We start from the raw sequence: 26,297 nt of genomic DNA on the forward strand, positions 1-26,297 counted from the left end.
CACAATGCTATTTCTTGGATTAATGGTTCTTGCAAAATAATCTTTCAATGGATCTAATAGAGGCTTTGCAATGGTAAAGCTTCATTTCTACAAGTTTTACGTCATAATTATGGACAATGTAAATATAAAGCATTGTAAATCTACAACTGTTCTGAGTTTACCACTAACTTGGTAAATGAAAATCTGAAGTTGCAGTTAGTTCCAAACTTTGGTGAATTGAGCTTTGCTGAGATATTCATTCAAGTAGAACTTTAATGGGTGATTCATTCTGTGGGATGATCTAGAATCAGAATGACTCAGACTTTGATGGTTTCCTTTTCAGCCCAGCCCTAAACATTTAAAATACAGTAAATTCAACTGTGTTCAGTAGTACTTTTTTCTTATAAAGTATGCCTAGGGCTGCAGTTACTACTAGGCCTTGTTCTTTCAGAGGTCGTACCACTGCAGACTGCAAGTGTGGGCCTCACATGACTGAATCATGCTACTTTATACAGTTTTCTATCCCCCGTCCAGTCACACTGGACACAAGCATGTCAGGGAAATGGTCGGGCTAGAATCTTCCTCCTAACATCTGATTTGCTATGTGGAGGCAATTTTAGTATGGTACAGTCTAGGCATAAGCTTACTAATTTAGTGAGAATTAGGCTCAGTACACATTCGCTTGGGTGTAGATTCTTAGGCACTAGCCACAGTTTTAAATGTATGGGATTTCTTCCCCAAATTTGCTTTAAATAAATTTCTGTTGGATTAATTTTCAACATACAAACGTTGCTTTAGGTTTAGGTGCATACACCTACCCCTTCAAATGGTGCATCAGCAAACACAGTTTCCAGGTTTCTATTTGCATAGGGTTTTGTGGAAGAGAAATCTCTGAAAAACCTGTGTGCCACTAAGCTGAAATGTTAATTTGCCAATCCCAAATAAATAGCATGAAGCAGTTTTTAAAAGGAGGGTATTTGTATATTTATAGTGCTACCCTTCAAGAATACAGTCTTAATTTTGTGGAACCTACAGGTAAAACATGAGTTGTAAAGTTGAAGCACCTTATTACTCCATCATTTAGCAGAATACTATTTGGCATGGGTATCATTCATTAATTTCAGTGAAACATTATTTTTTAAAGAAGCCTCACTGCCTCCTGCCGGTTGGTGTTTACAGAAACGAGTATTTTCTACAGAAAGTCCGAGTCCCCTTAATGCCTGTAGGGGAGAGTTAAGTTGTAAGTGGTAAAGAATCCATTTCATACACTGTGCAAAAAGCTTTTTTAAAATAATCTATTTCTGAACCTAAATTGTCCTGGGACCAGCTCTTGATATAAAAATTCATAGAAACCTGTTTTTTTTCCCTGAGTGTGGTAACTCCTTGCCTTAGTGCTGTAGCGTTAGAATTCACATTGGCCAGGTTGTTCTGTAAATTAAACACTGACAGCTCCCCTCAGGGGAACAGCCAATGTATTTATGATGATGTGCTGATTACACAAAATACACTGCAAGCAGAAAACAGCTGCAGAGAACAAACCTCTTAAAAGAATACAATTACAAATAGCACCCTTAGTATTTCTGGTGGCGAGGGTAAAATACAGCATGTTAATGTAAGTTGTTGTGTGGGGGTTTTTTTAAGTTGGCTTTGCAAGAGATTGGAGATCTGAAGCAGCAGGGGGACAGGGACCTTAAATGTATAATTGGATTTGCATGTAATTCCAGGGCAGCTTGCATGTGTACCCTGTTCTCTACAGTGAGGAAGCACAAGCTCGGGTTTGTGTGTTGCCATTGTCACACCTTTTCCTCTAGGTTTCCAGCTAGTCCTATACACCTCCAAGATGAAACTCAGTCATGTATTGTGTCTAATGGCAAAAGTGCAGCTAGTGGTTGCTTTCTACAATAGAGTACAGTATAATTAGCTGCCCTGGCAAGAGTAATTTGGGGGATGGAAGACCAGGGTATCTTTTAAGATCACGGTGAATAGTACAGTGGCTTAGTAAATATTGATCTGCCTCTGGGCTGCTCTGTATAGGAACTACAGTTGAAAATGCAAGGTGCTAGGTAAGAGGGAAACCATTGTTAGCCTTAGATATCTTGACTTTATTCTACTGATAACATACCTAAATAAAATTTCATAAAGTTCCAGGGTTGTTGTTTTTTTAACATAATAATTCTCAATCCGTTAGGCATCATAGCTTTAGTATAAATTGCAGCTACTTCAATTTACATAATAATTTCCTTTGTATAGGATAATTTCCAGTCTCTCTTATTCCATATTAAATACATTAATCTAATTTACATTCACAATTGTTCTAAATACTTCATTCTTAAATTTCATCATGGTAATTAAGCATTTATAAATGAGTGACTCAAAATTCAAAACAATAATTAAAGAGTATTCCAGATTCTTGTTACCAATGCCTCTATTGGAGCTGGAGCTTCCATTCCTGACATATGGTCATCTAGGCTGCTGTTAATAGATGGGTTGTCATCTCAACATCTTCTTGCAGTGTGGCATCTAAACAATATACCTAAAGGTGTGGTGGGACTGCAGCACTCTCCTGACCTCCATCCCGTTGAGTTGCTGCAGCCTATGAGGACAGAAAGGATGAAAGGTGTGACAACAAGTGCATGATGGTGCAAACACAACAGTGGAACCAGTCATGCTGGCGTGTTTGCACTATACTGACCTTGCTGCTGCTGCACGCCTCCCTTTTTCCATTCTGGTATGCTGCAGCGACTCAGCAAGAAGGAGGTGAACGGCGCAGCCCCACGAATGATGCCATCTACTGCTGCCTGAAGGGTCTTTGGTCATTTGCATTCAGTGATAGCTCTTATTTCCATCAAGACTGAGTTCCAATGTTCTAGTTTTGGACATGTCCAAACAACAGCAATAGCAACAACAATGGAATGGTGTTTGACAGCACCAGCACGTAAGAATAGCTTTCTGAATCATGCCAGTGTCCCATGTAGTCCATCATACTGTTCTAACAGTATCCAACCAGATGCTTACAACCACATATTTCATACATTAGAATAAATTATATTTAGTCTTGTGGACATTGAGTACCTTCTGAATAACAGGAATGAAAAGAGGAACCCTCAGCCAATGTGTCTATCTGTCTCTGTCCTCAACCACACTCCTTTCTTTTTTATAAGTTCAGTGACAACATTGCACATATAATTTGTTAGAAGTTTAGCAAGTAAACAATGTCAGACGCTTCTGAACCCAGTATCAGCCATTTCAAAAGGCACCCTAAGCACCTTATTTTCTTAGATTTATACTGTCTTTCTTCCACCATGGAGTCCAAGGCAATGCCCCATCCATGTACTGAAACAGATCTCCTTTGCAAGGTGGGGGTCTCATGTGCCTGACATACCCTAACCAAGACATTTAGAAGGTTATCCTTTATTGTGGCAGCTTTTTGTAAACTGCAGCCTACTTTCTATGCAGGAAGTTTCCTGTCTACTGTGCTCATCTGATGTCATTGATTGGAGTCTACAAAGGCTCATGTTGCACTTCATCAGATACTCTCTGTGGCCAGGAAACTTCCTGCATTTGAAGTAGGCTGTGGTCTACAAGTGCTTATGCCACACCAAATTTGTTTATTTTTTCAGTCCTGCACAATTTTGTCATATTGGCTGCAGCTGGATAATTTAACTTCTTCCCTGCACATTTGTTTCTGCACATGGCAATTCAAGGTGATCAGCTGACGCATCCCTATAGAAATGAACTGCACTTGCATCTGTTCAGTTCTTTTCAGCATTGGATTCCAAGGGGGAAGATGGAGATTTCCTGAGATTATAGATTTCTTAAATTTAATCTGGGCTGATGAATTGATTTACAACAGCAAAATGTGCACCAAATGCTTATTCAACAAAGCTTACTATTCCTAAGAGTTTTAAATTCAGAAATGGTAGAATAAGAAAAAAAGACACGAAGAAGCCTGAAAAGAATGAGGCTGACTCGGCCAAGGTTTTCACATTGAAGCTTCATTTGGGGGTTGGGTGATCTGCTAGATATCCTCTTGCTGAAGTGTGAGTCTTCAAGGAATTATTTAGCTTAAAATAAAGCTTTCGGAATCAAGATGTAAAATTTCTGGTAACGTTGAAGCTATTAACATTTTAGGAATGGGTGAGATTGAAGTATATCTCACACAGTAGTAAAGCATGTTGCAAATAAGAACATGAAATGAGTTATGCCTAATTTAGGTAGCACATAATATCTTTCACTTCATTTAAAATTATACATCCTTTAAGGGTTTTTTTTAAAGAAACTCAAACAATAATTACAAATATACCTAGTGTTAGAGAATGAATTCTGCACTCTTCACGTACCTAAGTGCATTATCTAAGCATTTAGCAAATAGGATGCAAAATAAAATAGAAAGTGAAAGTCATCTATATTGTTAAAAACAGAGAGGAAGGTCTATATGTGTTTATCTGTTAGAAATAGACTGTAGACCTCAATATGGCCTTGCCCAAATGAAAGAAACATCTGGCCATGGAGAAGTTCTGAAAAGGAATTAACAGACCACATTAAATGAATATTTTGTCAAACTGTTTAACCATGTTGTTATAGCAATCACACTGTTTTTAAACAGAAAGTGCCATCACTTAGTAATGGTCATACTAGTTGCAGACAAAACTAGCCATCTTGAACCAGTGTGTCCATGTCCATATACAAAGATTATTTCTCCTCTGATTGGAATTTGTACATTGAAAGACACACAGTTTCTGGTTTATTTTTTGTTCCTTTCTCCAGATTTTGTAAATTTAATTCCCCTCAACCCTCCCCTTGGGCCTCAGAAAAATGGTGGTGTGACTAGAACCTCATTTCCTGCTTTTTTTCCTGGACTGCAATGCAGTGACTATATAGCCCTCCTTTTTGCCTTGCTCTTGCCCCCAACTACTTTATGATGTCACTTCATTACTAAAATCTGATCAGCTTTAAAGCTCAGGTTTCCCCCGCTTCCAAATTATAATGTGTGTGAATTTTTGACTCAAAATCCCAACGACCGGAAGGTACATATGAGTGCTGTAAGATGCTTAAGTGCTTGTTTGGGCACAAGAAATTCTGTATCTTTCATTATTGAACCAGCATCTATTAAATGTATTCCAGGATTAGTTTTCTATTTGAATGTGCAGAAAAAGATGCTTAAATTCCATGACATGCATTTTTGTAAAGCTTCAGTTGAGATAACCACACAGAGTTCTGATCAGAAATGCTTCTGTCACCCTAAAATAAACAAAGCAAAATCAGTTTTCTCATCTGTGTGCCTCAAGTGAGTTGTAATGAACTCATATTGGTCTCTTGGCTTTCCAAAACTGTTTTGAGCCTTCCGAGTTTGTCTTGCTCTGACGTTTATCCCATGTGGCAAAGCAGAGTCTTGCATAATCACTCCACTTTAATCAATAGAATAATTGATAAACCAGCTAAGATTTAAACTGATTATCTCCCCAGTGGAACTCCCCTAGGGGCCTGGGCCTCTCTAAATTTTTGACGTCTGTTGTGTACCTTATGTATGAAGTGTGGTTTGAATTATCTGTTTTTATTTGCTTAATGATGGGAGGGTGTTAAAGTCAAATGTTTAATTAACCCAGCAATGGGCTGCGCTGTCTCTTACACACGCACCCAGCTGATTGAGATCTCTCTCGGAGAATACTGAATAGGAAGGATAATGTGGCACTCAGACGGAAGATTGCTTTTTCAATCCATTTGCTGGGTCACTGCTTTGAATGTCTTATTGGATGAAAGGCATTCAGCCCAAGGGAGGGGGGGGAGCCCTGCATTTAAGTACATTTTGTTTCTCTCCTGGTCCCCTCCCCACCCAGAAGTTAACTAAAACAGATATGTTGTAGGTTTAATAGGCCATTCATGTCCAAGCAAGGGAGTGTGAATAGTGGCTTTTAATACACCCTGGCTTAAAGCTGTACAGTTTTCTTTAAAAACCAAAAATCTGACTGGCCTTTAGGTACAAGAGCTGTTCTGTACAAATATTCCTGCCTTCCACGTTGCTGTAGTTTGATGGAACCAAAGGGAAACTAACATCCCTGTCTCAGTCAGTGAGGAAATGTTTATTCCTTTGGAAACCATTATTTTGATGGATAGATTGCTTTCTAAAGTTAGATTTTGTTAATTGAAACCCTTGTTTTTAAGGATTCGATCATAGTGATGTAGAGGGGTACACCATAGTAAAATAGCAGCGGATAAACGGCACAATAGAGGAACAATGCCTCATAAGTTGGCAACATGATTTGATTTGCATGGAATTTTGCTCCATGCTGGGTGAAGTATGTTTGATTTCCCCCGCAACTTTTGCTTTGGAATCATCCATATGCTGTATCCTGAAAACAGATTACAGATAGGTAGCCGTGTTGGTCTGCCATAGTCAAAACAAAAAAAATTCCTTCCAGTAGCACCTTAAAGACCAACTAAGTCAGTTCTTGGTATGAGCTTTCGTGTGCATGCACACTTCTTCAGATACACACTGAAAACAGAGTACAGTATGTTAGAACAGGAAAGAAAAGCTACCATATGTGTTTTGTGGTTGCTTTTTTATTTTATTTTATTTTATTTTTTTTACTGAGTTTTTGTGCAAATGCAAACAAGACTCTACCTAACAAACAAATCTACAGAAAACAAAGAAACAAAGCAAAGTTTCTGTGGTTGCTTTGTATATGTGTCTGTAAGCAAAAACCTGTGCCTTTTGCCGTGGTGATCTGCCACATCCCTCTAGCACAATGCATTAGTAGTCTGCTGTCTTTGTAGCTGGGTGTGGGGGTCAGCTGCTCCCTTAACCTGGCCAAGCAGCCTCTCTCAATCACTGGGCAATGAGCAAGGTGAAGCAGTAGTTCTGTTCTCTAATGATATGTAGTAGCTTCCCCCTCAGTCTGTCCCCCATTCTTAATAGCAGGTCTCTCGGTGAATCTTAAATTACTGTGGGATCTTTCACCCTGTTATACAACTTCTTAGGTGGCTCTCCTGTGTTAGGTTGTATACACACATCAGTAGGGTATGGACTACTTATTTCAAAGAGCAAGACTGATTTCTAGACTGCAAGCTCTGAAGGAGTGATAATTACACACTTAAGTGATGGCCAGTAACTTTGGGGCAGAAAGCAGGTAGTATGCTTCATTAGGAAGAGGGATGAATGAGAAGGGTAGGAGGAGAGGAATTGGACCACCCCACATTGCTTGACCATCACAAGTTGAGAAACTGGGAACAACAGCTGAAAGCTATGGAGTGTATTTTTTAATAGAGGGTAGCTTCTGGTGTGAGTCAAGTGTTCAGATAATAAGGAAAGATTATTATCTTTGTTGTGGGTCAGCAAAAAGCTAGAATGGATGGATCGGTATGTTTTCAAGTCCATATATTCATGCGCAATTCTTTAAATGTGCTTTAAAATTTGAATTTGATTTTTTAAAATCACAAATAAGTATTTAAATACATATTTTATCACAGTGTACACATTTTTAAATGTATGCTATATTAAAATACTTTTTAATGCATTTTGGTACTTTTTTGAATTGAGAACTTCATTACAAAATTCACAGACATGCAAAATCTGAAACATGATCCTGTTCCATTCCACACATTAATCCAGGAAGTGCAGATCAGAGCGGGTCATACTGGAATTCACAAAAATTGAATTCCTCAAGCTTCTGTCCCAGGAACTTCTCAAGAGGAACTTATCCCTTTGCTTATTTCCAGCAAGGAGCCACAAGACAATGTCGATCAGCTCTGTAAAAATTTCTCTTGGCTACTTCAGCTCTTCAGATCACTATGCCGCAAGTGCTTAGGTGTGGCTTACAAAGAGCTAGTCAAGGAAAGAGGTTAAAAAAGCAATAGGCTTCAAAAGGATGCCATATGTGCTTGAATCATACAGTTCATGCATTTCCATCACTTACCGGTAGTTTTACCAAGATCTAAGTTTGAATCCTCACTCTCACTTTTCTCCCAACTGGTTGCTGTTTTCAAAGGGTCGCCTTGGGTCAGGCCCATTAATGCCCATGGATCTGAAGGTGATCTTGACATTAGGTCATCATGCAGGGGAGTGGGTTTGCATAGCAAGATCATGAGGACCTAAAGATGGTATAAGATGTATGGAGTTGTCAAAAGGAATGCTGGATATGTTTTATGGGGTAGGTTTGGTAAGAGAGTTCTGGGTTCAGCTACTTTTAAGAGACATTGGATCTGGCTTTGTATAGCAGATACAAATACAGTAGTACCTCTGGTTAAGAACGTAATTCGTCCCAGAGATCCATTCTTAAGCTGAAACCGTTCTTATCGTGAGGCGTGCTTTCACGAATGGGGCTTCCCACTGCGCGCGCGCCTCCAGCACACAATTTCCGTTTGCATCCTGGGGCAAAGTTTGCAACCAGGAGCAGCTACTTCTGGGTTAGCAGAGCTCGTAACCTGAAGCGTTCGTAACCAGAGGTACCACTGTATTGGGAGTACAAGTTAGAAAGCTGTATCTGGAAAAATTGATACAGAATGTACAGTGAAGCTAGCCTACCTTATAATGCATTTTTCAAGTGCCTGCAGCTCCCATGCAGATTAAGCTATAATGTTGAGAAGAATCTGTGTCTTGAGAATTTTAATAAATAAAGTGTTTAAAAAAGAATGCCTCCCCAGACCTTTTGACTCCTGCTGCCTCTTGTTAGTGATAGAAATATGTTTTTGATACCCCTGTGACATATCACTATTGGTTCAAAGTCTGTTTTTGTGCTGTTCTTTCTCTACTCGGAAAGTGTTCTTAGACAACTTGTTTTCTTCATGAAAGTTTTAAATTACCGTACATTGCGGAGGGGAGAATGAAAGTGACCAATTCTTGAATTTGATGCTTCTTCTATGCTGGAATCCAGCATTTTAAAAGTATTGTGTGTTTAAACCATGGGTAGGCAAACTAAGGCCCGGGGGCTGGATCCGGCCCAATCGCCTTCTAAATCCAGCCCACGGATGGTCCTGGAATCAGCGTGTTTTTACATGAGTAGAATGTGTCCTTTTATTTAACATGCATCTCTTTATTTTATTTGTGGGGCATAGGAATTCGTTCATTATTTTGTTCCAAAATATAGTCCAGCCCCCCACAAGGTCTGAGGGACAGTGGACCGGCCCCCTGCTGAAAAGGTTTGCTGACCCTTGGTAAACAAAGATATGAAAATGGAACAAACAAGCAAAGATTCATTCCAGTTGCATATGACCTGGTTTCCCTCTTTGATGTAGCATTGTTGCAAGTTAAAGCGGAGCCCACAAATTGTACCTTCCAACATTTTGCAATTATAGAAGGCCAAAGCTGGATTTACATAAAACTTCAAAGAGTAACTTTGGGTGGAAGCGACAACACAGTAGGGGAGAACATATGAGCAATGTAGAGAATAGAAATAGAGATTTCAATAGATAGTAACTTATAAACATTTCTTGGTTGGTATTGCAGTTTACCTATTGTCCTATTATTCTAAAAATGTGTTGGTAAATATGGTCCAATGTCCTTTAGCCATAAAACTGTATAGTCAAAAAAGGTAATAAAAATACATACTGTATTTAAAAAGAAAACCCACAAACAATTCCTTAACATTTCTGTAGTTCTAATCTTAACTTCTTGTTAGGAAAATTAAGAAACAGCTCCGCTTAATGCAGATGTCTGAGTTATAAAAATAACCAGATGTCCTGATTAGCAGAAGCAAATGTTCTTCACTTAATATGTGGAAAATTATACTCAGAAACTCTCTGGATATATACTTGTATAAATAAGATGCTATCGAAGTGAACTAGTTAACTAGCTTTTAAGGTTCAAAACTGTGAATATTTTAAAATGTACCACTTTTGTTCCTTTTTAAATTCCTAGGAAATAAATATGAGCCAGGAAGACTTCCTTCTTTCATAGACTCTGTTTAATAGATAAAACTTAGTGCTCTTAAAATAATCTAGGTTGCTTCTTTTTATTTTACAAGAATCTGGCTATATTAATCTTAGATGATTTTGAAAATCTTTTATCATTTTCATACACATGGGCTTTTATACATGCCGTTGTATGATACTGAAGTATTTTAACTGTAATCTTTTCAATAAATGAATAATTTGAAATTAAGAAAAAGAAGTGGCCATTGACTTTGCTTTGTGTTTTGGTGAAGTTTTGATGCCCATCTCTGCAGTGACACATGCTGTTGTAGCATTTTTAGATATGGCTCAAAATAATAAATAGATAGGTTATATTATGAAGTCAATACTGTGCTTCAGCATGGTAAGAAAAGTACCGTTTCATATTGTCCCCTTCCCACCACCCTTATAGGAATTGCTTATTTGTTTCTTTAATACTTGCCTTAAAAGACACATGAGTGCCTGTATTTTTAATTTGTAGGAAACAAACTCATTTCCTATAGCACTGGATCAGATGACTAGGGAGACTACCTGTAAAGATTTTTACATTCCCACACTCTCCCTTTAATTGATGATAATGTAAATTACTGCCATATTTGTGTAAACATAAGCCTCTTACAAATAAAATCTTCAGTTACATGAAACTTCTTAAAAGCTAGGAAAACGCAGTTTGCATTGCTGGTTTATTGCAGTGTGTTTGAATGTTCAGAGAGCAGATCATTGACACAGTTCTTCAGGGCTCAAGCCATTCTCTATAGTTTGGTGAACTAGTCTGAGGTTTGTTTCTGTTTGGCATTGCTTCCTGATTCTTATCTTCAAAACCTTAACATTGCAAAAGGTGTATTTTGGCCATAAGTGTGTTATTTTTCTTGAGATGAGAGAATGGAGTCTGTTAAATGATTTAATTGGGTGTTGAGCCCATAATTTTTGTAAAGAAGTTTACATTTTCTTTTGCACGAGCTATGTCAGTTTTCATACTAGTGCTTTTTGAAGGAGCTGAGATTTATAATCTGACAAACTGCATTTATGAAATCGGGATGCTGACGGTCCCTTTACAGTTGCAAGGCTCTTGAACTCATCTATCACTTACAAAGGTTATTGGAAAGGGACTATAGGAATTTTACTCTCCTGCAACCATTAGATTGGCATTTATTTCCCTCCTTCTCTTTAATCCATACTGTGGCAGAGTCGCAAAAGTAATTCAAATGAATTTTTTCAACCCTTACTTGCTTACCCCCTGCAGTGTCCCACAAGATTATGAAATCCAATTTGGGCACAAAAACCTCTCCCCTGGACTACCAGGAAACCTAACATCAGCCTGCCAAAGTACCTAGAATGTTGTGTTTGACCTTATAGATTGTCCTTGAGGTACTTACGGAATTAGTTGCAAACTGACTCTGCTGCTTCTGTGTCTCAGTTTTATAGACCAGAAATGCTCATGTCAGGCTATACATGTTTAATCCCTACCAGCTCATTTCATTTCATTTCTCTTCTCATCTCCCTCTGCCCCTGTTCCAGATATCCTTGTCTATTCATATACATTGGCTTGCATAAGTCCTACTTGTTTGGAAGAGATTTGTTTGTCACCAGAAGCTCTGCTAAAATAGGGAATGCACATGACAAGATATTTGTAACTGCTTTTCTCCCCCCAAAGCAAGCATGCAATTTTCCTTATTGGTTGCAGGTTTTAAAGGCAATAGGATGTTTTAAAGACCAATTCTGGCCTCTGGGATAATGACAAGTGTTTTGCCTGCATAAACAATATATATTTTTTCCTTTGAGGTCTCCACACACCTAGTTTCCCTCAAGCTCATCATCTCTGTCAGGTTAATCAATAGGCACCGTATGGCAGAGGGTCAGTAATCAGTGTCATCATGCCTTTAAATCGTGTTGAAAATTTGCTTAAAGCCTGGGCCAATTAACATCGAGATGATGAATGGATGGGTAGATGGGAAGAGCCTTGCGCTTGGGGGCTTTGTGCAAAGGAGATGCTCAGCTGTTGAGCAGCCGACACCAGCGAATAAAATCAGCCATTCATGTGAGCTCAGTCCACCCACTCTTAATGATAATGTCAATCTAGCAAAATATATACACATTGGAGTTGTCATGAGTTCATAAATCAAAGGAGTTTGTCAAAGGCATTCAGATTAACGAGGCAGCAGCAATAACAAGTCAAATTTGCATAGAGAATTGCCCGAATCTCAGTAAATTATGATCCTGTTTTTCATTTGATTATTTGCTAATGTCTCAAGAGGGAGAATGATTATATTAACATGCAAAATCTACTCCAGAAGTAGGAATTGGAGGTACAGCCGACCAGCACACGACGACAATTAATCAGTTTCTGCATACTAGCATGAACGCACAAGGCCCAGAAATGAACTCCTTTTATTATTATTTCTCCTTGCTACTGATCCAAATGGTTCAGCTTGACAGCGACTTTATATTGCTTTAACAGTGTTCTGAATTGTGCCTGCAGGCAAGACATAGTTATGCAGCTATAACCAACCTATCCATCTGCCAACCAGATTGGAATTCTCCTATCCAAAGCTTCCATTAACCCCCACTGACAGCTTCAAACAGGATTAAGGATTTGAAAGCATAAAAAGTGCTCTCTGCATAGACATGGTTCCTCTCTCACACACAGATAGACATTTGAAAAAGTGCTGCATCTGTATGGCTTTATAATTAGTGCTGGCAAGTACAGTCTTTTCCTCCTCCCACCCTCAGAAGAAGAAGAAGAAAAGCATCTCCGTAGTTGGCATGGTTATTGTGATATCTGTTGTGAGATGAGGGGCTGTCTTAAAAGGTGGTTCTGTTCAGCTGATAGTCCTTTGGAATGCTTTCATCCATCCATTGCATCTGATTCCAGCATTTGTTTGGATGGTTTATAGGCATGAAAGTTGCAATATCACAGTTAAATTGCTTCAGTGCGACTATGAGGACATTTTAGGTAGGGGTGGCCGCTGAGTTTCCTATGTCATTGATATTAATAAATTGTGTATTGGGTTTAGGGGTAGTACCGAGCGTTGGGGTAGCTATGTTGCCATGCAAGTGAATTCTGTTAATTACAAGTCTTCTCACACAAATGGAATTTGTCAAGGGTCTCTTTTAGACACTTAACTGTCTAAGATTAGAACATAGGATTGTCTCAAAAACATGCTCCTGTTAGCATTGTAAAAGAGAAGTGATCTTTACCTTGCTGCTGATAGTTCAAGTGTGCCTAACTGTTAAGATAAGAATTTCAAACCCCATTCACATGCTCAGCTTTCCCAGAATTTTCTGTACTAGAATCATGATTAAGTTCCATGGAAATGTTGTTTCACAAGAGAGGCCAAAGAAGCGCATACTTCTTTTCAGACTTTCCTTACAGTTATGTTACATATCCAATGCTTATAGGAGGCATTTTTATTGTGGGATTTTTTGTGTGTCCTCCATTCTTCACTGCCCCACATAATCCCACTGTCTTTCTGATAAGCATTTGGTGATCATGGGATAATTCCAGACATTACCTTCTACCAATACCATGTGGGTTGAGCTCAAGGGTTGAGCTGTCATTCTGGAAATGTTGGCTTGCTGAGTGCTAGATGTGGGGGAAGATTACCAGAGCACATACTATGAGGTAAACTGGTCTCAAAAAAGACCTGATTAATTGTGCCTTGTGCTTCATGCCTGAAATTGTACTGCTTGTGTGAGAGATTCCACATATCTTGCTTTTGTAAAAATATTTGTCAAATGAGAGCAGCCTGGTGAAAAGAAAGCATTCAATCTAGTACGATCAAGAGCTGTCAGGGTTTTCACCCACATCTTTTGGGGTGGGCTGGCTTCTGCTTTCTCCCTCCCATGTGATTTTACTGCTGTTTTGATTTCTTTGATGCTGTATTCTGTATTCACAGTTTTAGAATTTCACTCAAAACATTCCTTTATTGGTAAATAGAGGGCACCAGCAATTCCCAATTTTTGCTTCCAAGGGCCCAGACCCTAGGCCCCAAAGAGTGCTATGAAAACCTGATGAGCAGTTCAGTGAGGAGTGATGCCTGCAGATGTACTTATTTATTTCACCTTTGAAATGCATAGCAGAATCTAAAGATTGCAAAGAATTTCCTGTGTTCTAAAGTTTGTTGTCCACATGGAAACAAGATTTCCAGTTTCCAAGCAATCGGTTCCATCTTTGCTGCTGCTTAAGGAGCATAATCTTTTCCAGTTTTCATCCTTTGCCAAGCGTAACTTAACTTGCTGACAAAAGTGCATGAGCAGCGCTCCTTTTTAATAGTCTGCTGTGTTGGTGCAGTAGAATGGGGCGACGGCAAGCTGTGAGCCACCATATGCACTTGGCAGTCATTGTCTGGTCTTTGTTCAGCCAACCTCTTAGTCTTGCCACCTATAAAGATAATGAATAAAACAAAGATTTCAAATTAGCTGTTTAGTTTCAAGGAAGAAATTGGTAAACTTGAAGCATGTTGGGACAGGCAACATAAAGGCTGTTGAATTCCATGGCATTTGGTAATGTATTTATCCTAGAAGGAAAGCGAAGGAGAGAGAAAAAAGGGAGCATGCGCTTCAAATATATGTTATTATTCTTGGTGCTGCCACTTGTTAGTACTGTATTCAGGTACCACCCTAAAAGTATAATGTATGTACTAGTTTTACTTTTTCTTCTTCTCTACTTGTGTTATAATTCCATATTTCCCACCCATATTTTAACCTTTTCATGGATTTATGTCCTTCATCATTAGTCAGTCTGTTTCAGTTTCAGATCATTCCTTAAAACATACTCTATAAGTAGATTGACCAAGACAGTGGATGGTGCTTTGTCTACCCTTTCCTATCCAGACTCTATTCATGGTAACTTAGTCTTTACCATTTGGGTTAGCCAAAATACTGTTGGGTAGAAATCCTGTCTGTTTTTATATCCTATATAACATTATTTATACCAAAGTCTTCAACTGTAAAAGAGCTTCTGGAACAGCTAGTATCAGTACGTAGCAAATATATCAGCTTGCTAAACTATATTGTAACAGTGGCATGGTATTTTGGAGTTCCTCTGTGTTCCTCTTAGTATTTAGGTTGCAACTCACAGGACTAATTTGGGTCTTTCCACAAAGTCACTGCTTCCAGGAGCTGTTTGCATGCTACATTTCTAAGTCCCATAAAAATATTTTTTTCACATTGTGATCCTTAATTTTGTAACATACAGTTGCTAGCATATAAAGTCCGGAACAACTCTGGATTCAAGTACCTAAAGGAATGTCTCCCAAATAACTACCCAAACCATGTATTACGATCAATGGGTGATGCCTTGCTTTCTGACCTATCTGTGGGCGTGGCAGTTAGGACAACGACATGTGACAAGTCATTCTTAGTGACTGTGCCCATTTATACAATCTCAGAAAAATAGAATTGTAGAGGTGGAAGTGATTCAAGGATCACTCTAGTCCAACCCCCTGCAGTGCAGGAATCACAACTAAAGAATGCCTGATAGATGGCTAGCTAACACCTTTTTAAAAACTTACAGTGAAGGAGACCCCACCACCTTCCAAGGTAGTCTGTTTTTCCTAAACAACATTTGGTTGGCACCCATAGTTGATACATTTAAATAAAGGCTGAAGACATTTTTATTTGTCCAGGCTTTTGGATCTTAATGGAAACATTAAGGATAAGTATTAGGACCTGTTTATAACTTGATCATAAATGATCTAGAGTTAGGAGTGAACAGAGAGGTGGCCAAATTTGCTGATGATACTAAATTGCTCAGGGTTGTTAAAACAAAAAGAAAATGTGAAGAGCTCCAAAAGGACATCTCCAAACTGAGTGAATGGTCAATAAAATGGAAAACGCAGTTCAATGCAAAGTGTAAAGTCAGGGCAAAAAAGATTCATAATTTCACATATATGCTCAGGGGATCTGTCTGTGGCTGACCAGGAATGAGGGATCCTAGTGGATATCTCAATGAAGATGTTCACCTCAGTGTGCAGCAGCTGTGAAAAAGGCAAATTCAATGCTAGGGAGCAATAGGAAGGGAATTGAAATCAAATAAGGTGGTTATACAAATCTATGGTACAGCCACATTTGGAATACTGTGTGCAGTGCTAGTTTCCTCACACGAAATAAGACCTTGTAGAGTTGGAAAAGGTTCAGAAAAAGGCAACCAAAATGATTGTGGTAGTTGGGATTTCCCAATTTAGAGAGAAGGCAAATAAGAGGTGACATGAAGTTTATAAATAGATAGAAAAGTGACATGAAGTTTATAAATAGATAGAAAAAAGTTGTTCTCCCTCTCCCATAACATTGGAAGTCATGGATATCCAATGAAGTTGAATGTTCAGCAGGCTCTTCTTAGGTTCTTAACGTTCATTATCAAAGTCATTGAAGTGGAAGTAATTCCATTGTATTAAACCCTAGTATAGTGGGAAGCCAGGGCATCCCACTTTAGTTATGTAGAAGTGTTCAGATCCAGCATTATGGAAGTGCTTGGACACATGCTGGGAATACAAAAAATCTGACTTTGTAATATTTTGAAAGTCTTGTTTAATTAGACGGGTATCTGTCATGAAGGAATATGTCTAGGGTCTGTTTATGGTGGCTTGCTCTTTTCCATGATACTGGATATGTCACAGGCTATGTCTATGGCAGACACTCATTCCAATTTATCCAATTGCGTGCCAGACAAAATAAAAAATATTGACGCGTCTTAACAAAAAGAATTCAAAGGAAGTGAAAACTCATAGGTAATGTTGCTGAAAACATCAGATTTTTTGCTTTCTTAGATCAGTGTTGAAAGGAAAATATCTGAATTAATGATTTCCACCTTTTCCCCTCTCGTCTGCATAGAATTCATCTGAGAGAGAAGACTGTAGCAATGACGAGCCCCCCAGGAAGATCATTCCCGAGAAGAATGCACTCAGGCAGGTATGCACTGAATTTAGGTGTGCAAAACCCACCCAGCCCCTTTACTTGAATGACCTAGAGACCTTTGACATCCCTTGCAACTTGGAAAGATCCAAAACACATAAAGGAATTATTATTATTTTTCCCTCCCTCCCTCCCTCCCTCCCTCCCTCTCTCTTTCCTGAAAGAGTATATAAGTTTTCAAGTTATAACAGCTATTCTTTGGAAGGCACCTTGGAGCTAATTCACATCTTTCCAGAGCAGTATGCAAGCTTACTTTCTTATGTATCGTACATTGTTCCAGTAATGTGCCTTAGAGAGCAATCTTGTGGGTCAAGCAGGTGGTGTGATTCTTTGCTGTGCTAGTAATGCATGGATACTGAATTCCTTGTCATGTGCTGTACAAGTGATCCACGTATTCTGCAACCACCCTTGACATCTTGGGGAATAGCAAGTTTGTATTGCTATCAGGCAAGTTTTCAGACCAATAGGCCTTGATTCTTATGTGTGTGGCCATAACTAAAGGAACAAACCTTCAGTTATATTCCTAATCTAAACTTGAACCAGAACAGAAGAAAGGTGAGCTAATAGGCTTTTCAGTTAATACAGAATTGGCTGCTAATTTAAAAAGCGATTCTTGGAATTTAGATGCACTCCCTTACACACAAGGGTTATTGATGGTTTATGCCATAGTCTTAACCTTCAGCTGCTGTTACCAGTTTGCAGACAGTAGCATTCTGGTTAGTGAGGCCTGGTAGCTGGCATCAACAGGGTGCAGCTGAGATTTTCTTGGACAGTAAATAAAGAAGAGGTATTACTTGGCTGAATTCATTGGAAAAGCAAAGTCAGTCCAAATTGGCCTGCAGGCTATATCTTTGAGATCAGATATGCTTCCAGCCATGTATTTGTGAAATCAATGCTCCTCGGATATGCATTTTCTTATTTATTTATTTTTGCAGGATCCACACAACACTGTTGGCATCAACATTTCAACCAATATCACTATCCCACCCTCCCTTTAATCTAGATTTTCCGTTTCTGGGAAAGATCCAATATTAAGGGGTTTTGTGTGTGTGATATTGCATAAAGGATAAAGCTGTTGCCATTGATCCATTTGTGATATCTCAATATCCCGTTGGTAAATAAATTCCCTGTCTGGATAGTCCCATAGGGACCTAGAAGGAATCGAGAAAGCAATGTGTTTCTTTTCTAAAAAACAGTTCTATTTTCTTCTTTGAATGCAAATGTATATTATCTTCTCCTTTGCTCAGGAGGGGGCAAATTTGTTGTTGTGGGGGGAGGGGGAAATAAGGCTGGACATCCAGCCACTCCTTAAACTTCCTATTTTCCTTTTATTTAGTAAAATGACCCTAAAATTCACAACAGTCATTCTCACTCATGAAAGGACAGCATCAGTATGTGATCTGCAAGTACATGGGTTAGAGAACTTTTGCAAGCATCATCTGCTTGATCTATGTACACATGGCAAGTATACAGCACTGCTTATTATGCATTGCAGAATGAAAACACATTTCCACATGGAGGTGTAACCTATGGTGGCCTTTATTTTGGCTCCATGCATTTAAAGTGTAAGACTTCTCCCAAATAATCTTGGGAACTGTAGCTGACCTCATACAGAGCTACAGCTAAAGTTTCCAGGAATCTTTACGGGAAGTCATGTACTTTAGGGGAAGTCATGTACTTCAAATGTTTAGTGGGTACCTTTGACCACTTCCCATTACTCTTGCATAGAAGCAGTGGCGGAGCTTCATGTTCCGGCACCGGGGGGGCGGAGAGCAGGCAGGGGCGGGGCTGGCGTGCATCCTGAGGGTGTGGCATGTCGCCTGCGGGGGCATGGTGCCCAGCACAGGCAGGGGGGCAGCTGCAATGGCACCCACCAGGATCACACTGCCGGGGACAGTGTGCTTCTCCCACACTTCTCTTCCTCCGCCAGTGCATGGACGAAGCCAGCAGAGAGAAACATAACCTAGTTTAAAGCCATGTACTGTTTAGAGAAGTAAATATAATTAAGTCTTATTAGCATGTATTCTGTGAAGAAAGACTTGGGGGGAAATTGAATGCTGGGGGGCCGTGGGTGGGGGAGGTTGTGTGGATGTGTGTTTGCAGCCTTGGAAAACCATGACAAGGGGACAAAGTTTTTGGCAACTATGTTTAAGCTAACAAACGAATTTTCTCACTGCTAAGTTATAAATTAATTTTAATAGGCTGATCCAGATGGTCCATTTGGAAAATGGATAGCTTGATCTGTTGAAAATTAAACTAAATTTATCTCTCTCATACTTCAAACTGAAGCTAGTGTGAAAAGAGTGCCCATTAAGTCCAGTGAATACAGATGGACCGGCAGGTCACACATGGGACTAATCTGATTCATTTTAAAAATAAATGTGTGAATTATTGAATCAGTCTCCTGGTTTGACTCCTGTTTTGTGCATGTGTGCAGTCTTTTTAAAACAGACCCTCAAATGCTTCAGTGCCTTTTTAACCTGTATGTTTCCATTTTAAATTCAACGTTCTTGCCAAAAACTGTAATTAGTTTTCAGTAGCCATCATTTAGTGTTGGATCCGAATAGTAGATTGATTAGGTCAGGCATTTGTTATTTTAAGGGCTTCGTCTCCATTTCTGAAGAGTTGGGGCTTAGTAGCAGAGAGAGAGAGAGAGAGAGAGAGAGAGAGAGAGAGAGAGAGAGAGAGAGATCGCTTTTAGAAACCAATGAGAGGGAAGCTCCCCAGGGACCTTTGAGCCTTTTGGCTTTTGGTTGTGTTAAACAGAGCCATGAATGAAGATCTGTAAATTTATTGCAGTGCCATCTGGGTTTTCCCGTTCGTTTTTGTAGGAACCATATTATTGTTGGCTTGTATCTGTCTATTGTAGTGGTCACTCCCCAGGAGCTTGCCCTCATCCTCCAAAGGAAAGTGATGAATAGCAAGGGTCAGCAGGCATAGGTCACAGGGCAGCTGTCCGGAGCTGCCCTGAACTTGATTACCCTACTGTCTTTAAAAATATTGGCACAATGCAGGTTGTTTAAAGAAAGCTTCTCTCTCCTGTGCTCAAATGGGGTAATAATGAAGTGCCTTTTTGCTGTCAAGACTTGCTCTATGGGGTGAGTTGGGGGTGGATCTCTGTGGAGAGGAAATCGTGTCAAAAGGTGCCATGGGGATGTGCTGACGGCAGCGGGATTGCAATGATGTGCATTGCACTTTTCATTGGGATCATCTCTCCTAAGAGCTTCCCGATGGAAGGAAAGTGAGGCACCCAAGACCCTTTTCCACCCCACCCCGTCCCAGCCACCCAGCATTTTCATGAACTCTTCCTTCAGCAATTTGATACAGAGCTGCAACATTTAGAGGTTGGGGAGGACATACAAAGCCTCTGGCATTTTGTGCTGCAGGATGCTTAAAAGTATGGGCAAGCCAGAGCAAAAGAGAGGCAAAAGTAAAGGAACATCACTTCCTAGTTACTGTAGAGTAGGCTGTAGATGTTTGTGTGAGGAAAAGAGTTGGTGTCTAAGCTGTAATTTGTATCAATCTTGAATGCTTGTTAGGAAAAAGCGACCCAGTATAAAGGAGGAATAGTTATTTCAAATGTGCTTATAATTTGCTTTTGTGTTTTCCTATCCACTATTATTATCCCAAATGTCACTTGTGCAGAAATCCTTGCCTGTTCAGCAGAAATGTTGTCTTGCAGCCTAAAAACTCTGTGGTTGCCCCCTGTCCCTGTTTCAATGCTAATCGGGTCTGTCAGATGTGCGGCATTTCTGCATTCCCCCGTAAAGGAGTAAATTGCTTGCGTTGTCTATTGTCCTGACCTTTTGTTTCCGTGTCCACTTACAGGCCAATGAACGTGGGTAGTGATAAATAAAGCTCTGAGCAGGACTCTCAAGTCTTTGAAAACAGCATGTTGCCATCTCCCTAGTTATATTTCTTTAAGTGTTTACGTGTATGCTGAATTCTTTTCTCTTGTGTGGCTGGAACCCTGGGGCCTCGGAGCCATGAGAGAGGCCAAGAAGCTGACAAAGTAGCTGTCCCCTTGTTAGCTTGTTCCTTTCTTTTAAAAAACAACCACAAAAAAACCACAAGATGAAACCCATCTGGCTCAGGGCATTACATTTTCCTCCCCCATGCACCTCTATAGATGAAGAGTTTCACCTGCAGTGAGGGTTTACATTGATTAGGAAGGGTGCAGTAATTCAACTCTGGCCATCCACTTCACTGATACTTTGCAGTCTTGAAAGGTGCTGACCCATTGAGTTAAGCTGTCAAGAGGAGGATAAAAAAGGAGCTCCGTCCCAGGAGGTAACAGCTGCCAGGTTTTCAACACCTTGTGCACTGCTGGAGAAATGTCACCAATTGTCAATGGGGAAGAAAAATGACTGACTTGCCTGCCATCTTCCCTTTTAATGACTAGCCTTATAAAATGAAGGATTTAAGCCTTGCAAGATCAGCCACCACAAGGCAAACTTTTCATTGGCAGGCAGAAAATCTAAAGCATTTTAAAGAGGTGCTACATATACAGTAGCCCTTTGGGGGGAAAGATGCAGTTAGCCCAGTTGGCTAGGGCGACCTTTGAATAATGGGGTATAAGCGTAAAAAGTTTGCGGAAGCCACTTGCATCCAGCATTAGCTTATCTACTTTAGGGGGAAAGGCAGGAGGGGGAGCTATATTCATAAGCCAGTGAACTGAGAGAAAGCATACTGTATTTCTGCTCTTTGGAGGACAATTTGTTTTCAAGCTGCTACCAGATGGCTAAATACCATGACATTTCTCTTTTGTTTGGATTTTTTTTCCCTGTTTCAGTTTTTGTTTTACAAGCAATTCAGTACTCCTTGCTTTTGTCAATATTGTTTTACTGAATAAGTTTCAGTGGCTCGGGAATGGGACACAAAGTAGCATTGTCCTTCTCCTTGTTTTGATTGATAAAAGAGGACACAAATGTTGGAAATGGGCTGAGCATTTCCTCCCCCCAATTGTTTTTAGGTTAGTCATTTTAATTGTACTGAGTAATTAGAAGGTACATACAGCCAAGGGAGCATTGTTATGGAAATTGCTCAGGAAAACCCATTCCCCATTTGCCATCACCATGTGTCAAGACAATTCTTCCCTCTAGTGGCAAAATTAGGGACTCTGGCTCCACAGTAGGCAAGGTGTAATTGCAATATGACAAACTGAGCTTTGGGGACGTTTCTGTAAATGTTCTTGGTTTTGGCTTGGCTAGTCTATATTTTTTCTTGCTGACTTCCTGCAGAGATCTTTTCCTCTTCCCACAAGCATTCCGAGCAACAGAGACTAGACATTTTACTTTAAATATAGAAACGATAATCACAGTGGATTCTGGGTAATGCTCTGCAGCTTGACTTAATTCTCATCTTCCTTTTATTTAATTACCTATTTATAAAAACGCTTTTAAATTTGCAGGCATTATTTAATACTTTCGGAAGAAGCACCTCATTGGAAATAAATAAATAAATTGCCTTTTTAAAAAATAGTCTGTGTGAAAGACCTTAAGGGTAATTAATGGAGGTCTCATAAGGCCCTGTAAGTGAGATGAAAGCGATCTTTCTGAATCTGCAAGAGTGATTTGTTCGTATAACTTCCCACTTCCACTGAATTCTTCAGAGTCTAATAACTATTTTCTTACCATTTGGCAATTGGCGCTTTGCTGCAAAAGCCCTTGTTTGAACAATGAAAAAAAGAGTTTAATAATCTTGTCTCTGGAAATGACTTGGGGGAAGATTGTGCTCTTGGATTTCGTTGTTGTGTTTTTACTACAATAATATCTTTCTCTGATAAATCATGTAATTATTGACTACAGGGGTGGGAAAGAAATCTTATTGAACATTTAGATTCTCCAATTAAAGTGCTGGTGTGCTGAAAGATGAGATCTTTTGGATGAATTGTGAAATAACTTTTTATTTAGACCATGCAATGGCAAAAGCCATCCATTGGTATAGATGGAAAACTTGGAAGCCCTCAGGGATTCAAAGGATTAAGAGTAGGCCCACTTGATCCTGACATTGGAAGGACCTGTGGACCATTTTATTCATTGCATAGGAACCAACCCTGGGCTTGGTAAATGCATTCAGCAGAGAGCTGCACCAATTCCCGTCCTCTGAATGTTGTGATACAATGTGTGTGTTGGTCATGTTCGTCCTTTGTACCTTTGGGCATAACCTAAAAATGTGAGACCTTAAGATGTTCGTCAGTCAAAGAGATACAGAGTTGTTAATATACCCTGCGCTACTATGGAACATAGATATGAAGCAGTTTCTGCTAGTTTAAAACAGGTAAATTTTTAGTCTTTATGGCTGCAGAGAGAAGGTTGGCCAAGCATTACAGTGTTTATTGAAAAGAAGACAGACCCATTTCATACTTTGCTTATTGTTTCTGTATTTTAGATACTCCCTCCTTACCACCTCAGACCACCTCAAAATATTCTGATTTCCCCCACAGATTATGAAAAGACAATGTTTTACACTTCATGTAATTTTTAAGTGGTACTCCAGACAGTCACTCCACATCCATAGCAGCATCGGCAGGTGGTAATTTGGACCTTTGTCTGGCGATAGATGCTGCTTTGCATCCTCTCAAATGCTCCTCTCATTGCATTTCTGCTCCTGACATGATTTGAAGCGGTCATACGTCGGTAGATATTTTTTTCCCATTAGTGTGTTGCTATAGGCTGCTTAACACTCATCTCAAACAGCTTTTGCAAGGTTAAAGGAATGTGGCTTGGTAACAAGTTTGTGTCATTTTAAATATATACCTTCCAGTAAATAAGGAGGAGCCTAGCAATCAATCCCTTTTAGTGTGTTATATGTTTCACCTGACAACTAAACCCTCTATTGATTAGCCATTACTTTGTTGGATAATCCTGTGTCATTGAAGCCACTGTAAAAATTAAACTCTTTAAAATGTTTTACCCTAGCAGCAGTGTGAAAATTGAAAACTTGTTCAGAATTATAGCCAGCTTTCACCAAAAGGGTAGTTTTCAACAAACTGGTTTATGCTTGCATTCTTTATATGCAGTATAAAACCGTATTAAAGCACTCCAACGCAAAGCTATCTGCCTCTGGCTCAGTATCTGGCTGCCATTTCAAACAGTGCTTCCTGTGGCCTAGAAATGGCCTCTCTTGGTGATTGGGGAGGAGATGCTTGGACAGTTCGGGTTTCTGAGCTAGAATTGAAACAGAAATCCTTTTATAGCCAAAACACGGAGTTTGGACTTCTGTAGAATGATCAATAATGTAACAATGCTTTGTGAATCTCACAAAGGAATTCAACATGAGGTAATGACAGGGGTGGCAGTGTTTCGGTGATGAAAAATTGAAACCTTCTAATCAATTTAAAAGGTGCCCCTGATTAATTGGGCAGCAGATTTAATGAAAATGTTTTTATGCCTTTTTAAACACTGTGGCTTGCATCTTAGTAGAGGCATTCTTCCTAAGCTTTCACACAGAAGGGGATGCACAAGATATTGCCTGCTTCAACATATGTGGGCATATTCGAAGAACAAATTACGTGTCTATTCCTCTGTGACTGTGGCTGAAAACGCAATATTATCTGTATGACATACTCTCTCATAGAGATGCTACCCTTAAATTTTACAAAACCACAAAGAGCTTGGGGTCAGGTTATTCGGAAGATCTCCTTGTTCTGTATATATACCTACCTACCCGATGAGGCAGACAGTTATTAGGAAGAGGGTCTTCTCAGTGGTGGCACCCAATTATGGAACATGCTTTATAAAGAGCCTTGCTTGGTGTCAGCCTTGCAGCCTTTTTGGCAATAGGTTAAAGCCTTTTTATGCATCCAGGCCATTAAAAAAAAACACAAGTTGTTCAGTCTGGCCATCTCAGTCTTAGGATCCATGCTTTATTGTTTCTCTTTGAGAAGCAGGTTTTTTATGCTACTTTTATTATTTTACATTTTATTCTTAATATTTTATTTTATTTTTTAAATTTATGTGAGCTGCTTGGACAACGTATGTTATTGGGCAGCCATACAAATGCAGTAAGTAAATAAATAAGCAGTTGTTCAAGCTTCCTCAAGAATCATTGAGCCCAGAAGCAGAAAAGTTTACGTGGCAGCGCTTTGTTTTGTCCAAAGTGAAATAGGAATGAGCCAAATCCACTATGGAGCACCCTTCCTCATGCTTTGAATTTTTGCTCCTTCACAGGAATATTAAAAACACTTTTGCTTCTTGTTGCTGCTGGGTTTTTTGGGATGGAATGCATAGAGGATCTTTTGCTTTTTTGGTTTTTATTTAGATTTGTGCTCCATTGTGTGTTTTAGTTTTCTGTAAACCACATTGAAATACTCTTGGAATGTACACCTTTGTAGAAATTAAGTAAATAATAGCTTCGGTTCCCCAGGAAAATAATAACCTTGTGGAGAACAGAGTGTTACCACCTACCCCACATTTTAACAATTGACAAAATGAGCTTTTGCAGGTGGTGGGGGAGGTTGGGTCTCTGCTTTAAACCACTGCTGTAGAAGAGTTTGGAGTTGGAATATTCCCCCCCCCCCCGCCCCGCCCCTAGATTTCTTAATTTAAGAACTTGGAGGTGCATTTTTTTTCATGGTCCTTGAAATGTAAGGCTCTTGATTTAAGCAGTCCAAATCCCTGTAGGGCAGACTTGACCATTGTTCCAGTTACAGATAGGTAGCCGTGTTGGTCTGCCATGGTCAAAACAAAATAAAAAAATTCCTTCCAGTAGCACCTTAAAGACCAACTGAGTTAGTTCTAGGTATGAGCTTTCGTGTGCATGCACACTTCTTCAGATAGATGTGTATCTGAAGAAGTGTGCATGCACACGAAAGCTCATACCTAGAACTAACTCAGTTGGTCTTTAAGGTGCTACTGGAAGGAATTTTTTTATTTTGTTTAGACTTGACCATTGTGTATGATATCTCTGTATGACTATATAATGCAGGCTGTCTGCTTTAAAAGTAGAAGCCCATGAATGCAATTAGCTGCTCTAAATACATGAAACACCTTACCTTTAGAACAAATACAGTTCCATTATCCAAACCATTATTTCGTTTTTTCTTCACAGACCTATAATAGCTGTGCCAGGCTCTGCATCAACCAGGAAGCAGTTTGCTTAGGGAGCACTGCTATGAAGACTGAAAACTGTGTGGCCAAGGTAAGTAAAGCTGCAACTGTCATTCTTGTACCAGGTCAATAAGCTGCAAGTTCTCTCTTCATTGGAGAGGCAATTTAATACTGTGCTTTCTGAATTTATCCGTGTAAACCTAATTGAGTCCATAGGGTCTTATGGGAACTTATGTAGTCCTTTATCGGTAATGCACATTTTTTTGTTTTAATCCTAAGAATCCCTGCCTCATTAGTTCCCTGCCTGTAAAGGAAAAAGGTGAGATATAAATAAATATAATAATTATAATAATAATAATTAGTTTTTGAAATTAGGGTGATAATATGGTGAAAATTTAGAAATGAGAGTTGAAAATCCTAGTGGTTTTTTTTTTTAATCTTATGATTTGTTGGGCCCTTTTAAACAAAAAA

General features: G+C 39.4%; 1 protein-coding gene across 10 annotated transcripts in view; it reads left to right on the forward strand.

Moving 5' to 3' along the window:
• The window catches only part of BTRC (beta-transducin repeat containing E3 ubiquitin protein ligase), a 123,227-nt gene that overhangs the window by 38,905 nt on the left and 58,025 nt on the right, over positions 1-26,297 (forward strand). For 5 of the 10 annotated variants that reach the window (XR_014157048.1, XM_081863984.1, XM_081863988.1 and 2 more), the window contains 2 exons: positions 16,696-16,773; positions 25,828-25,917. The exons of 1 other annotated variant lie outside the window; for it this stretch is intronic. Coding sequence is in view for 8 of the 9 variants with exons in the window: in XM_081863984.1 (XP_081720110.1) it covers positions 16,696-16,773; positions 25,828-25,917 (168 nt within the window). In the remaining variant the exon portion in view is untranslated. Of the gene's footprint in view, positions 1-16,695; positions 16,774-25,827; positions 25,918-26,297 lie in introns of those variants that run through there. 4 more of the 10 variants (XM_081863987.1, XM_081863989.1, XM_081863991.1 and 1 more) reach the window with 2 other exon arrangements.

This window comes from Podarcis erhardii (genome assembly GCF_964252035.2).
Source record: "Podarcis erhardii genome assembly, chromosome: 5".
In the NCBI taxonomy this organism is placed as follows: domain Eukaryota; kingdom Metazoa; phylum Chordata; class Lepidosauria; order Squamata; family Lacertidae; genus Podarcis; species Podarcis erhardii.